The sequence below is a fragment of the Durio zibethinus genome, chromosome 26, assembly GCF_047325235.1.
Source record: "Durio zibethinus cultivar Kanyao isolate XHJ-2024 chromosome 26, ASM4732523v1, whole genome shotgun sequence".
Classification (NCBI taxonomy): domain Eukaryota; kingdom Viridiplantae; phylum Streptophyta; class Magnoliopsida; order Malvales; family Malvaceae; genus Durio; species Durio zibethinus.
Window position 1 is genome coordinate 8,439,922 of NC_143187.1, and position 14,877 is coordinate 8,454,798.

The following is a 14,877-nucleotide window of genomic DNA, read 5'->3' on the forward strand; positions in this document are numbered from 1 at the left end:
GCCACGACTGCTCCGCTAGGCTTCTTTGGCCGCTCTCGACTTCACGATACCATGCCCACCACCGGCACCAACACATGACCTCTCCTCCTTTTCTTGTGGGCGTGAGTTTGCATAATTAGACCACCAGGTGTTTCAACTTTGACAGGTGTGTGATAAGGGGGACCACCCTGTTCTGCTTCGGCGCCACCCTCCCTATTTGGGCTCTCCGATTTGATTTCTCACTCCAAGCCTTTCTATATCTCTTCCTAAGCTCCCATTTTTTTTCTTGTTAAATATTCTTTTCCCCGTTTGATTTTAAATTAAAAGAATTTTAATATGTGGATCCAATCATGAACAAGTTTCCAATTATATCAATCAAATTTAAGTTGATTCAATTCGATTTATATATATTTTTATTAAATATCATAAATATTTTTTTTTTTATATTTTGATACATTAAATTTGAGTATATTTTACAATTATAAATGATAATTAAAGATACATAAAAATAAAATTTATTTTTATATTTAAAATTATTAAAATTAAATCTTGATCTGATAATTATAAAATATTATATTACTATTCTACTAATGGAGCACTAATGGGTTAAATCGTCATTAAAAATTTCCCTTAATCATCAAAATCAAATTAAAAGAAATTTAGAAGCACTTAGGATAAGATGTGGGTCCGGTACCTCCGCACGTGCGCCGCGGACTCCAAGAGGACATACTAAATGGATTTGAATTGACCCCGTTGAGTCCGCCACCCCCATTGCTTTAATTAAGCCTACTGTAGCCGTAATTCTATATTGCCTTTTTTGTGTTTTGGTGGCTTTTTTCTTCCCATTTAGCAAGGCACCAATTACGGGAGGGATGGGATTAAACACTTTTTTTGCGGTGGTGGTTGAAATGTGGTGGGGTCCGTCTAAGCCCGTCTGCTCTAAATCATATCCGTTAAACTGGTGGGGTCACGTGATGCCCGATATGCCCGCCACCCACGAGACAATGGACATTTTTTGCATTTCATCCCCAGCAACAGGGAGGTTCTGCCTCGGAGCCCCCTCGTTTGGTACCTTGTCTTTTCACTTCTCATTTTGCTTTTGTAGTGGCCATAAAGAATTAAAATAGAAAATAAGATAGTTTCGAATTTTATATTTATCTTATCTCGAATTCTCCATCATTTAGAAGATGAAAAAGCAGTTGAATATTTTTCTTAAATAAAAAAAACAAAAAGGCATTCTACTTAAGCCAAAGTTTGGGCCAACGAAAGGGGTTCAGCGATTAACCCAAGAAGTTTAACGGGCTTCACTCTTCAAATAGCTGTCGTTGACTTTAAAAAGGCCCAAATTACATTTCCCAAGTTGGGGGGGCCACCCACCGCAATGATTAAGGGTCCATGTGGATCTCCGTTTCACGTCGCTGTGATGTGATTAGAGGAAGCAACCTCACTGATATACCATTTAGATAACAAAAGAATGGCGCCGTACTTCGCAATTGGAGCTTTAAACTCAATAAGAAAATATTGTTTTCATCGGAGCATCTCTTTCCCCTTTTACCTTTGATTTCTTTTTTTTTTTAATTTTTAATTATTTATAATGATTATTTTTTTACTAATAATTTATTTTATTATTAAAATATATATCTTATTTTTAATTTTAATTTTATTATAATAATTAATTTTTAATTTTTTAAAAATTAACCTTATCACTCATTCAAAATATCCATAAAAACATCGACTCACCAGCCAAAAGTCAAACAAGGGTTATATTCTGTTTGTGGCATCATTTGTCCACAAAAGCCTCGGCCCCAAGTATTAACATCCAATCACGGATAGACATGGGCCAAATGTCACTGCCATTTGCCATTGCAATGGAAAGCACATCACCAAACTTCAACTCAAAATTTTTAGAAGCTCATAACACTTTATATGAAATTCTAAAATTCAACCTTGCAAGTATAGACATGGACGTTTAATTTTTTTTGAATTGTTTATCTATATTTGAGTTAGTTCCGTATTTTTGGAAACTCCGAGAAAAAAAAAAAAAAAGAGAGAAGGGCCGAAACGTAACAAAAAATCAAACTTTGCCCAATTATTTTTTTCATTACATCATTTTCTATTCTAGTATTTAAAGTTCTAACCATTTTTAGCTTGACACGTGTAAATACACAAATCCCTTAAATTTCTAGAGATTTTCTCACCAAAGCACACACGTCACCCCTACATTAAGATACGCTAACATCCATATATTTACGGGTCTTTCCTTTAATCCCCTCTCTCTATTTATTATATATATTTAAAAGAATGAATTAGAAAATCATCCACCAATCATGTTCCTCCACGTCAATGTCCCCATTTTTGAAATTTCAACGATAATGACACTCAATTGCTCCTACACTTAATTACAAATTTTCTTTAAAAAAAAGACAAAGAAAATTAGTACAATATCGTGGAAAATCTCTGACCTTTCTTACTCTTTCGCGATTCAAAGAACGAGAATCCCCAAATATTCTCGAAGCAGAAAAGAGAAAATAAAAACCCCTCAAATTTCTAAACGATTCGTTTTTGTTTATTTGTTTGCGAGTTTTCGAATTCCGGGTCATATTTCATCATCTTCTCTGCAACTTCGCCTTTTTCTTATGTACTGTCTCAGGTAATAACAAATCAACTAACGCTCGTGAACCATTCATTAATTTTTAATTATTTCTTGTTGCTTTTGCTTCAAGTTGTTACTTTTTCTTTCCTCTTTTGTTCGAAAATGAGGAAAAAAATTGCAGTTGTGGTTCTTGGAGAACTGATCAACGGCTTTTCAAATGGTTGACAGTTTCAAACTAATAACAGAATCAAACAGTTTCTTTTCTGTTCGTTTTTTAATTTAACTTTAGTTTTAATTTTAGCTTTGGTTTGCATACAGGACTTTTGTATAATAGCTATTGCATGTTCGAGACCTTGGTGGGTTTTGACTTCTCAATTCTCTGGATATCGGTGATGTTTCTTTTTTTAATTTGAAGCCGGAAAAACTTGAACGATAATATATAGTTTGTGATTGGAGGACGAAAGGGTTTTGCTTTCATTAAATTTTGGAAGAGAGTTGAGTGATTTGAATTGGGTTTTTAGGGATTTTTAGCTGGTTAGATCGACATACCTGAAATCTTTGACTGGGTATTGCAGAAGAATAAATTATTGCATCTGAGAGTTCGATTTATGAGTAAATTATTGCAGTTGGTTGATATTTGACGGCTGGGAACTGACTTTAGGAGGTTGGAGATTATATACACTGAAATTTTGGTATGGATGATGCCCAGGGAAATTTTTGACTGGTTAGATCCAACATCTGAGAGATCGATTTATGAGTAAATTATTGCAGTTGGTTGATATTTGACTGCTGGGAACTGACTTTAGGAGTTTGGGGATTACGTACACTGGAAATTTTGGTATGGATGATGCCCAGGGAAGCTCAAGTTCACTCCCTCCATTCCTTACAAAGACATATGAGATGGTGGATGACGCTTCCACGGATTCTATTGTGTCATGGACTGCAAGTAATAAAAGTTTCATTGTATGGAATCCGCCAGAGTTTGCAAGAGATTTACTTCCAAGATTCTTCAAGCACAATAACTTTTCTAGCTTTATCAGACAGCTTAATACATATGTGAGCCACTTGATTTTGGTCTCTCCACATTTATAAATTAATTACTTTTTTGTTTCTTATTGTGGCTTGAATTGAATTATTTTCATATTTGGGCAGGGTTTCAGGAAAATTGATCCTGAACGGTGGGAATTTGCAAATGAGGATTTTTTAAGTGGTCAGCCTCATCTTTTGAAAAACATACACAGACGCAAACCAGTTCATAGTCATTCCATTCAGAATCTCCTAGGTCAAGGAGCTTCTGCTTTAACAGAATCAGAGAGGCAGAATTTAAGTGATGAGATTGAGAGACGTAAGAATGAAATAGAATCGCTTGTTTTAGAGTTAAAGAGGCATGAACAGGAACGGCAAGGATTTGAGATGCAAATGCGGGTTTTGAGGGAACGTTTCCATAATATGGAGCAGCGGCAGCAAATAATGGTGTCTTCTGTGGCTCGAGTCTTGCAGAAACCAGGACTTGCCATAGATCTGACACCACAATTGGAGGTTAATGACAGAAAGAGAAGGTTGCCTAGAATTGCTTACTTATATGATAAAGCTGGGATTGAAGATAATCAGACAGGCAATTCTCTAATTGCTAGAGAAAATGCAGATAGCTCATCATTGTCCAACATGGAGCCATTTGATAAATTAGAGTCATCCATGGTGTTTTGGGAGAATGTGGCACACGATTTTGGTCAAACTAACATTCAACTTAATTCAAACCTAGAATTGGATGAATCAACAAGTTGTGCAGAAAGCCCAGCAATATCTTGCATACAACTTTATGTTAATGCTCGACCTAATTCCCCTGGGATTGACATGAACTCTGAGCCCGTCGCCATTGTTGCTTCTGAGCCAGTTATAGCAAAGGAACAAGCTGCAGTGAACACTGCACCTGAAGCAGCTGGGGTTAATGATGTATTCTGGGAGCAATTTTTGACTGAAAATCCTGGTTCAACTGATACTCAGGAAGTTCAGTCAGAAAGAAAAGATTCTGATGCCAGAAAGAATGAAAGCAAACCTAGTGATCATGGCAGATTTTGGTGGAGTATGAAGAATGTAAATTACCTTGCAGAACAGATGGGGCATCTTACTCCTGCGGAGAGAACTTGATATTAGTTGATTATTTTTTACGGCTTTTGATGCCTCAATATTTCTGACGTACTAAATCTAGGTGTGGTTGGTTTGATGTGGAAACAAGTAGATACTTATGTTTGAGTTCATCTTCTGGAGCATGTCATGATCTAATGTTCACCACCCTTGTTCATTTGTTTTTAGGTGCTATATATCTATAGTGATTCACATGGCCTCTTTTTTACTGCTTCAATATACTTCACTTATGCTTCACATATTTTTGAGGAATAATGCCAATTTTAGCGTATTTATAAGGTCAGCATGTTACCATCTTTATTTTATGGCTGCCTGCATAAAGGAGTGTCTGTTTTAGATTGCAATTTGCATGCATGTTCAACATTCTTGAAATGTGTACTAATGGTGATTACAATATGATCATCGTTCATGTTTGGCTTTTTTCCTGCGCCCACTTGAAGGCTTGAACTTTCAAGTACATGGTTTAGCTTATCCTATTACATCTATGTCAGGCTATTGAATGGCACTTTGGCTTCTTTAGGTAATAGGAAGGTGTCCGCTTCCTCCAACAGGCTATTTAGATTTACAATAATAATTGTTGGTATTAGAAAGTAACCCTTTTGGTTCTCAACATAATACTGGATGTATTGTATGGTGTATGTTTATTGTTTGGATAGCGATAAATCTGTTTTGCAACTAAATATCATCGATATCATGCGCCACACATAAGCTGTCAGCATTTTCTGTTTGTGTTAAGGCAATTGTAAAGATGAAGATGGGAGTAAAGTATATTTGTTGCTGCCCTGGCTCGGTTTCTGTTTCGCTCAACGTTTGTAATTGGAGACGGACGCGTTTGGGATGGTTTCTGGGTTTTGGTGTTTTTTGTGCTACAAACGCAACGTGGCTGGTTTGTGGTTTTGGAGTTTGATGCAATGATGCAACTGGAAAACATGTTTTAGATGAATAGCACATTAACGGAATCAATATTTCTTGTTTAGATTTAAGTATGCAAATAAAATGAGAAGAAAAAAGAAGACTACAAAAATCATTTTATTTACTATAATTCAACCAATGAATTAAAAGTAAAACTCTTCTTTTCTTTTTAAATTTTTTGTAAAAATATCTTCTTTTCTGTTTACAGTTTTACATTCACTCTTAAAAGAAAATATTAAAATCTTTGAAGCCCTTTTCTCTCCTTGCAGAAACAGAAAAATAGCTGACTTTTACGACAATGAGTGGAACCTTATCTCAGCCACCAATTCTTTCCTTCACACAAATGGCAACTTCCATTTCTGAAATCCACCAAGTCCATGCTCACCTTGTCAAGACTGGTCTTTGTACAACACAACCTTCGCTTCAAACAAACTCATTTCTTTTGCTGTTACAAATCCTGACCCCATCACCCTCTTTTATCACTTATGCTCACTCCGTTTTCACTCACATTAGTAACCCATATTCTTTCTCTTACACTTCCTTATCATAGCTTATGCCAATAGCCATACCCCTCAAAACGCATTCTTTCTCCTCCAAATGCTTGAAGGCCCTGTTTTTCCTGATAAGCATAGTTTCACTTTTGTTTTGAAGGCTTGTGCTGGGTTTGTCCGGCTTTAAGAAGAGAGGCAGATTCATGGTCTGCTGTTGAAAAGGGTATTGGGTTTGATGTTTTTGTGGCAAATACTTTGATTCATTTGTATGGGGAAAGTGGTTAGTTTGGGCTTGCAAAGAATTCCTAAAAGGAATGCTTTGAGTGCTTATATTTAAACTGGATCTATAAGATCGACTAGTAGTTTTTTTTTTTTTGGATGAAATTGAGGAAAGGACTGTGGGGTCATGGAATTTTATGATTTCAGCATATTTAAGTACCGGGTTACTCGAAGAAGCTAGAAGTTTCTTTGATGGAATGCCTATAAAGGTGTGGTGTCTTGGAATGCTATGGTTTCCGGTTATTCTCATACAGGCTGTTTTGGTTTAAGTTTTGGTGCTTTTTGAAGCTATGCAGCATGAGGAAGTGAGGCCGGATAATTGCACATTGGTCTGCGTGCTCATCTTGGAGCAGCATGGCAAGGTGAAAGGATTCATGCTTATATTGATAGAATGGAATAGGTATCAACGGTTTTGTAGGTACAACTCTTGTTGACATGTACTCAAAATGTGGGAACATCGATGAGGCCCCGAATGTGTTTAGACATGATTCAAGGAAGGATATTAGTACATGGAATTCCATAATTGTTGTTTAGGGATGCATGGCTTTGGAGAAAATGCATTCGTGATCTTCTCGGAGATGCTTGTGAAAGGTTTAGAACACAATGAGGTTGTTGCGCCTGAAGCAATAATCACAACAATATAGAAATAATAGACAACAATCAATAATCAAACACGTAGGAAAAGTAAAACACACTAAAATTTACGTGAAAAACCCTTCAGTGTAGAGGGAAAAAACCACGGGCCACCAAAAAAATCTTCACTATCAAATAATAGTTATACAAAGTTCTTCTCTAACTAAAACTAGAGCTAATCAACAACTAGAGAAACAATTGGAGAAATCTCACCAAATAAGTAACTCAACAAATACACCTTGGATTTGTTCCTAGAGAGCTTCAAACCCGATCTTTACCGTTCAGAATGTAGAACTCTGAATCATAAACCTCCTGACAAGGTTCTAACTCAATCGGACCACGGATTGACTTCCGTTCAACCAACTCTCCCTTCTCCTTTTTTTTCTCTATTTTTTCTGGTTTTTCTTTTTTCTCTGCTTGGTTTTCGACACACACCTAAAATAACCCCACATTTTTTTATTAAGTAGCTAGGGCTCTGTGTAAAATAAAAGATCAAGGCTCATGGCCTTTACTTGGTCCAAAATCACTTACATGGGACTGGACCCCATTTTCCTAACAATCTCCCCTTCCGGTCCCATTAGGAGGAGATTCATCACCATAGCAGTTTCATTTGGAACTTACCTTGGCCAGGGAACTCATTTGGGCCAAGTTACTGCAAAGCTCAAGCTTTTTTCTGAGAAGTTTAACAAGATCATAAGTACCATTTTTTCGCAATGACTCCATCTCTTCTTTCATTGCTTTTAACCAGTGCTCTCTATCCGAAGTAGCCTGCACATCTTGAAAGCTTTCTGACTCCCCTTCACTGGTAACTAAAATAAAATCTGAACTTGGATACCTGGTAGATGGCCTGCGCTCTTTAGTAGATCTCTTAGGCTGAGACTCTACATCACTTGATGTCGAAGGTAGCTCCCCCTGCACAACACTCTTAGGTAGAGAGGATTGCTCTCCCTGCTCAAAACTAATAACATCTGGCTCATCACCAACTGTAGCTGGCTCATTCATATCCCCAAGTTTTGTTTCTTGCTCATTTTCACCATCTGTGGCTCTTTCCTGTGAAATCTCTGTCGGTGTTGAAACATCACACTCAACAGTAACCTGTGTAGTCTTCTCATTTTTTTCAAAGTCTGCTATAGTTTTTTTTTCATGAAAGATCACATCCCTGCTTTTGACTGTCTTTCTCTTTACTGGATCCCATACCCTGTAGCCAAATTCCTCATCACCATATCCTACAAACACACACTGTGTAGCTTTACTGTCAAGCTTTGATCTCTGCTCTTTTGACACATGCATGAATGCTTTACACCCAAAAACTTTCAAGTGAGAGTATGAAGTATCTTTCCCTGTTCACACTCTTTCTGGAATGTCAAAGCTTAAAGGAACTGATGGTGATCTGTTAAGTAAATAATAAGCTGTGTTGACTGCTTCACCCCAGAATGGCTTTGGTAATTTTGCTATTCTGAACATACATCTAACTTTTTTCATAATGGTGCGATTCATTCTTTCAGTTATACCATTATGCTACGGTGTTCCAGGTTCTGTCCTCTCATGCCTGATCTCATGCTGTGAACAATACTCTTCAAAGCCTTTAGATGTGTATTCCCCATCATTATCAGTTCGAATACACTTCAAAGGTAACCCTGTCATCCTTTCAACCATGGCATGAAATTTTTAAAAATACTGCAGTACTTGACTTTTGTATTTCAACATATACACCCAAGTTTTACGTGAAGTATCATCAATAAAAGTAACAAAATATCTACTACCACCTAATGACTTAACCTCAATGGGACCACATACATCAGAATAAATTAATTCCAATCTATTTTCTTTTTTCTGAGAACTTTTACGAAAAGAAACTCTATGATGCTTACCAAACAAATAATAATCACATGAATCGAGAGACATACCTTTGGTCAAGGGAATGAGAGAGTGCCTTGCCAAAACCTGTAACCCTTTTTCACTCATGTGTGCCAGCCTTCTGTGCCACAAGTTTGCTGAAGCATCATTTTCAACGGTATTTACCTGGTTACCGTTCAATTGCATCCATGTCTTATATATTGTGCAGCATAGTTTTTCCCTTGCAACTATCATAGATCCTTTGAGAAGCTTCCATTGTCCATTCTTTTATCGATTTTCATATCTCTCTTTATGAAGGATATTAATAGCAAGCAAGTTCATTCTCATATCTGGAATGTGTCTGACATCCCCCAAAGTCAACATGCAGCCTGTACTAGTTTGTACAATAATATCACTAATCCCAACAATCTATGACACACTCTTATTTTTCATCTTGGTACAACCAAAGTCTCTTACTTTGTAAGTTGTAAACAACTCTCTCTTAGGAACACAATGATATACCGCTCATGTGTCAACTATCCACTCAATGTCGGGATCACTAACATGATTACAATCACCATGTGTACAAATTAAAGTAACTGAATCACTATCTGAATTCACTGCTGCAACATTGTCATCATCCGAACTCTTACCTTTCTCATCTTTTCGCTCTTGCTTTAAGATTCTACAATTTCGTTTTATATGACCCGCCTTACCACAATAGAAACACTTCACTTTACCTCTAGACTTGGATCTATGTTTAGACTTATCACGACCTTTTGAGTCCTAACCTCTGTCGATGTTTCTACCCCTGTTCTCTGTGACTAGAGCTTGATTCTCAGGGTCTACATCTTTTCGTCTTGTTTCTTCATTAAACATACTGTCCTTTACCATCTCCAATGTCACCTTATAATCAAGAGCTGAATTAAGAATAGTCACAACTAGAGTATTCCAGCTGTCTGGCAATGAACCCAAAAAAAATAACGCCTTCATTTCATCATCCATCTTAAGCTCCATAGCAGTCATCCGATTAAATATATCTTGAAAATCACTCAAGTGCTCTGTAACAGATCGTCCATCCCTGTACTGTAAAGTTACAATCTTTTTAACAAGCATAACTTTATTCATACATGTTTTTCTCTCATACAATGCTGCCAATTTTTCTCAAACAATGTGAGCATCTGACTCCTGCGCTACATGATGAAACACGCTGATATCAACCCATTTTCTGATTGTAGCCAGCGTCTTTTTACCTAGCTTCTTCCAGCTTTCATCTTTCATATCTGCTGGTTTAGCCGAATCATCCAATACTGGCTCATACAAATCTTTGCAGTATAGATGATCCTCCATCATAGGCTTCCAAATTGAATAATTCGATGCTGTCAATTTTATCATGGAACCTGTATCACCCTTCATGATCTCAAACAGAATTTACTTCTATCCTGGTTTGCTTCTGTATCGATGTCTCAAAATAACCCTCGCTCTGATACCACTTGTTGCGCCTGAAACAATAATCACAACAACACAGAAGCAATAGACAACAATCAATAATCAAATACGCAGGAAAAATAAAACACACCAAGATTTACGTGGAAAACCCTTCAATGTAGAGGGAAAAAACCACGAGCCACCAGAAAAATCTTCACTATCAAATAATAGTTATACAAAGTTCTTCTCTAGCTAAAACTAGAGCTAATCAACAACTAGAGAAACAATTGGAGAAATCTCACCAAATAAGTTACTCAACAAATACACCCTGGATTTGTTCTTAGAGAGCTTCAAACCCGATCTTTACCATTCAGAATGTAGAACTCTGAATCATAAACCTCCTGACAAGGTTCTAACTCAATCGGACCACGGATCGACTTCCGTTCAACTAACTCTCCCTTCTTTTTTTTCTTTCTCTGCTTTTCCTGGCTTTTCTTCTTTCTCTGCTTGGTTTTCGACACACACCTAAAATAACCCCACCTCTTTTTTATTAAGTAGCTAGAGCTCTGTGTAAAATAAAAGATCAAGACCCATGGCCTTTACTTGGTCCAAAACCACTTACATGGGACTGGACCTCATTTTCCTAACAGAGGTGACTTCAGTTGGTGTTCTCTCTGCTTGCAGTTGTGCAGGCTTGTTAAATGAGGGACGTCATATGTTTCAACTCATGGTTGACGATTATGGAATTCAAGCAACTATTGAGCACCATGGCTGCATGGTGGATCTCCTGGATTGGGTGGGATTATTAGAGTAGGCTTTGGACCTTGTGAAAACAAGGCCACTGAAAGACGCTCCTGTGCTTTGGGAGTCTTCGTTGAGTGGTTGTAAAAACCATGGTAATGTGGAAATGGCAGAGCACGTTGCTATCAAGCTCTTAGAGTTAGACCAAGTAATGGTGCTGGTTATGTTCAGTTGTCAAATACATATGCATCATTGCAAAGATAGGATGATGTTATGAATGTGAGGTGAAAGATAAAGGCCTAAAAAATAAACAAGGAGCCTGGGTGTAGCATGATTGAAGTAGATGGAGTTGTTCTTTAGTTCTTAGCTGGCGAAGAATGATTCTTGAACAAATCTAACATTGGTAAAAGTTTGCAGTCTAATTTGCTTCAGAGAACTAGCAATGCTATCCCAAGATATGGCACCAGACACAAATTGAATCTAGGCTTATGGAAGTAACGTGGCAGTAATTCTGTAGCATGCACCATACACTAGTAGTTGTGAAATGAATGTTGAGACTACTGAAGAGAAATTACCGAATTATGAAAAATCAGAATCCATTATGCTGGAAAGTTGGAAAGAAGTGCCCTGTTCTGGATTGCTGCTAAGTGCTAACAATAGCCAACAGCAAAATGATGGTGCAGAATGAAGGTGCAGTAGGAAAGCATGAGACAGTACGAGAAAATGTCTAGGGACTTTGCTTATAATGGAGATATGGGCATAAGTGTGTAAGTAAAGGTGAATATCTTCTTGCATTTGCATGCTTGATGTCAAGTCACTTCTAGCCAGACTCTTAAACTATGGATTTAAAGCTAAAATTGTAATTTGATGCAAATTAGAAGCATAAGTGCAAGTGTAACTGTAGAAACTAGAAAATCATTCACAATTTTGGTCATCATCACATAGAAAGTTATTAATCAAAGAAACATTGTTCTTTCTGTAGGACTGTGTCAGAACAGGCCTGATCCAGGTCAAGCCATACCTGCTGAAATACTTTGATAATTAGATCATGGTATGCATCAGAATTTAGTGTCAGATAACAAGCCAAGAGTTCTTCTCGTTCTTCTGGTTGACTGATCCCGTTCTCCCTGATCATCTCGATCATTGAATCTCTAAAATCCCTCTCTGGATCAAATGAGCATTTCACCATGGCAAAGTTCTCTAATCCAGTTCTTCGGCTAATTGCCGTCTGTTCTGCTGCCTTCATCTTCAATTTGGCCTTCTTCATGTCTTCCAGAGCTTTTATTTTGCAGATTTCAACTCTGGAAGCTGTTCTTGGAGAAAAAGCCCGGACCTTGTTGTTTTGCTTCATTCTCCTCCTCGGTAATTCTCTGCTCATGTAAAGAGATTTCCTCTGTTTCTCACTCTTCACTTTCATCTTTTCATTTTTCTTTACTTTCCACTTTTCCCCCTCTGAACTAAACTCTTCTGGAGAAAATACATCAGTTTCCGCTAATTTCTGAGCTGGAAATGCAGAGCCGTCTTTAATTGCTGTTAAATTAGAGGTTCTTAGATTAATGGTAGATGGATGTTGATGCTTTCTCTGATAATCACCTGCCAACTTCAGATTTTCCCTTTCAATAATTGAAAGTGTTCTCAAAGGTTCCAGTTCCAAGGTTTTCTTGTCTGCTGATTTTGCTGATTTATGCTGTGCTTCACCTGATTTATTTTGTCTTTTCAACCTTTTCTCTTCCATAGCTCTTTCATTTGTCTTCTTCAACTTCAAGTCTTTCTCGGTTTTCATCCTGCTCCTTGGTGACTTAAGTACTATCGTCTTTTCTCCTTTGTACATATTCATGTCTGGTAAAATCTGCGTATCCCTACGAAATTCTTTGATCTTCATTTTACCAAAAGCCATATTGCTGAACGCCTTAGTTTCCTCTTTTTCCTTTATGCTCGTAGCATTTGATCCACAGCTCCGAAAACTTGAGGGTGCAAAATCAAGCTTATCATCTGAATCATACCAAGCTGACCGGGATACACTTTCACTAGTCTTGCCATCAGCGCTATCTTCTCCAAATGACAGCTTCCAAAATGCCTCACCATCGCCACCATGGAATCTTTCTCCTCCACCAACAAACTTTGATGAGTTCACTGACATAGAATTCCTCATCTCTTTTTGCTTTTCTTTTGCAGGTTTAGGTTCAGAATGGATGCTCATTCGCTTGAATATGGAAAGCCATGCAGTGGGGAACATACGAGAAAGTGAAGGAAGGTCGGACGAGAACGAGGATGGAGAAGTTTTTTTTCTTCCCCACTTCATCATTAAACACCATAAGAAATTCCTGAAGACTGGTTTTTGGGACGAGAATTATTTGATTTGTTAAGGTTTAGGAGATGCAAAGAGGGCAAGCTGATAAGAAAACTGAATTTGTTGATAATGGAGGGTTCTAGTAGTTTGGGAACAGTCAGGCTCTTAAATAGGAACGTGGGTTTAGTGCCAGTATTTTTTTTTTTTCCCAAAAGAAAGGACCGCCCTTTATCCTGTGACCACCTAACCTTTTTCCACTTTATGGTTTGTACTTGAAGAGAAATTTATTCTCAGCAGAGGACCCCCTTGGTCCCCCACCTGAGGGAACAAACCAAGTTCATTTATGACAACTACCAAAAGCGAAGCGTTCCTTCAACCCCAGATTACAGATTTAGTATTTGCAATGCCAACAGCTGCTAAGGCTTTGAAATGGAAGCAAGTTTTTGTACAAGGAAATTTGGCACTTCTTCTTGGGTTTTTGTGATTTGGTTCTTCTTTTTCCTTTTCGATGTAATACTAATCTGATACTGTTATGGTATTTGATGATTTAAGGGTTTCATCTCTTTAGTCTTCTTCCGTCACTTTTGTAAGCAAAATGCGGTGGACTGTTTGCCTCTTTAGCTTTTTAGCCTTCTTTTTTTTTTTGCTTCCAAATGGCTTTTCTCCCTTTTATGGTCAAAGTTTGTACAATGCATTCAAATCGTCTGGGCTGGGCTGAACTCTCGCCCAAGTTTAAGTGACTAACTATGGGTCTGCTCATTTCCTCTCCGGGTTTCTTGTTTCATTTGACAGAGAAAGAATATGGGGGAAGAAACTATTTGGGTTTCCTTCTTTATAACAAAAGAACATAAATTATAGGGATTTAATATTTTTACTACATCAACTGCACCCTCTTTTGTCTTTGCATTTCCTGAATCAAACTCGTTGTAAGGGAGAGTTTACTCTAAATGTGGCAGCAAGTGGTCTGCATCTGTTACCTTCTTTGTCCTCTTTAACCATTTCCTCCTATAAATCGATCAATTACTGCTTGTGATAAAGTGTAATGCATTCAAATTTTCCTTGTTTTCCACAATATTGAGGCTAATCAAATGAACTAATTGGTAATAAGATTACTGTGAATAAAAGAACACCAACTGTCTTAATCGTTTAGGTCAATCTCTTTAATATCGGTCTATCCACACCAACCCCATGTGATTTATTACGAAGACTCGTGGAAAAGGGTCATGCAGCGAGTGTTTTATGGAATTAAATTAGAAAGGCTTATTGAAGCAAGCTCGATGTTGAGGTTGGCCAAAAGTTGTATACTACTCCCTTCTTAGGGCGTCAAAAACAGCATGGTCCCATCTATGGACTTCCAAAAGGCAGAACAGATAGGGGTTCCCTCGTCAGTTTCACCCAACATATGAAGCTGCTATTACTAGGTTGGCTTCAGCTGTTGGCTTGTACAGTTGTACTGCTAGTAGTAGGTGGTCTGTCTTTCTTCAGACACAAAACTGAGGTACCTAGTTTTGGTTTTGTCACAAGAAAAGTGCAGAATTTTGGTCCGGTGA

At 37.6% G+C, this 14,877-nt stretch overlaps 2 protein-coding genes and 1 pseudogene across 3 annotated transcripts; 2 read left to right on the forward strand and 1 right to left on the reverse strand.

Moving 5' to 3' along the window:
- The first annotated feature begins 2,404 nt into the window (after positions 1-2,404).
- LOC111274945 (heat stress transcription factor A-4a-like) lies at positions 2,405-4,954 on the forward strand. 2 transcript variants are annotated; one of them, XM_089755280.1, is made up of 3 exons: positions 2,405-2,629; positions 2,891-3,628; positions 3,725-4,954. In XM_089755280.1, exons 2-3 carry the CDS (start codon positions 3,413-3,415, stop codon positions 4,718-4,720), a joined length of 1,212 nt encoding a protein of 403 aa, XP_089611406.1. In that variant the 5' UTR covers positions 2,405-2,629; positions 2,891-3,412; the 3' UTR covers positions 4,721-4,954. The 2 variants fall into 2 exon arrangements, with proteins under 2 accessions (XP_089611406.1, XP_089611407.1); XM_089755281.1 differs by lacking the exon at positions 2,405-2,629 and adding an exon at positions 2,769-2,792.
- A 146-nt stretch (positions 4,955-5,100) lies between these two features.
- LOC111274226 (pentatricopeptide repeat-containing protein At4g18840-like) lies at positions 5,101-11,418 on the forward strand (annotated as a pseudogene).
- On the reverse strand, positions 9,680-14,291 carry LOC111318685 (transcription repressor OFP5-like). The gene has a single exon (XM_022921560.2). The coding sequence runs from the start codon at positions 13,340-13,342 to the stop codon at positions 11,990-11,992; it is 1,353 nt and encodes a 450-aa protein (XP_022777295.2). The 5' UTR covers positions 13,343-14,291; the 3' UTR covers positions 9,680-11,989.
- Positions 14,292-14,877: the final 586 nt, after the last annotated feature.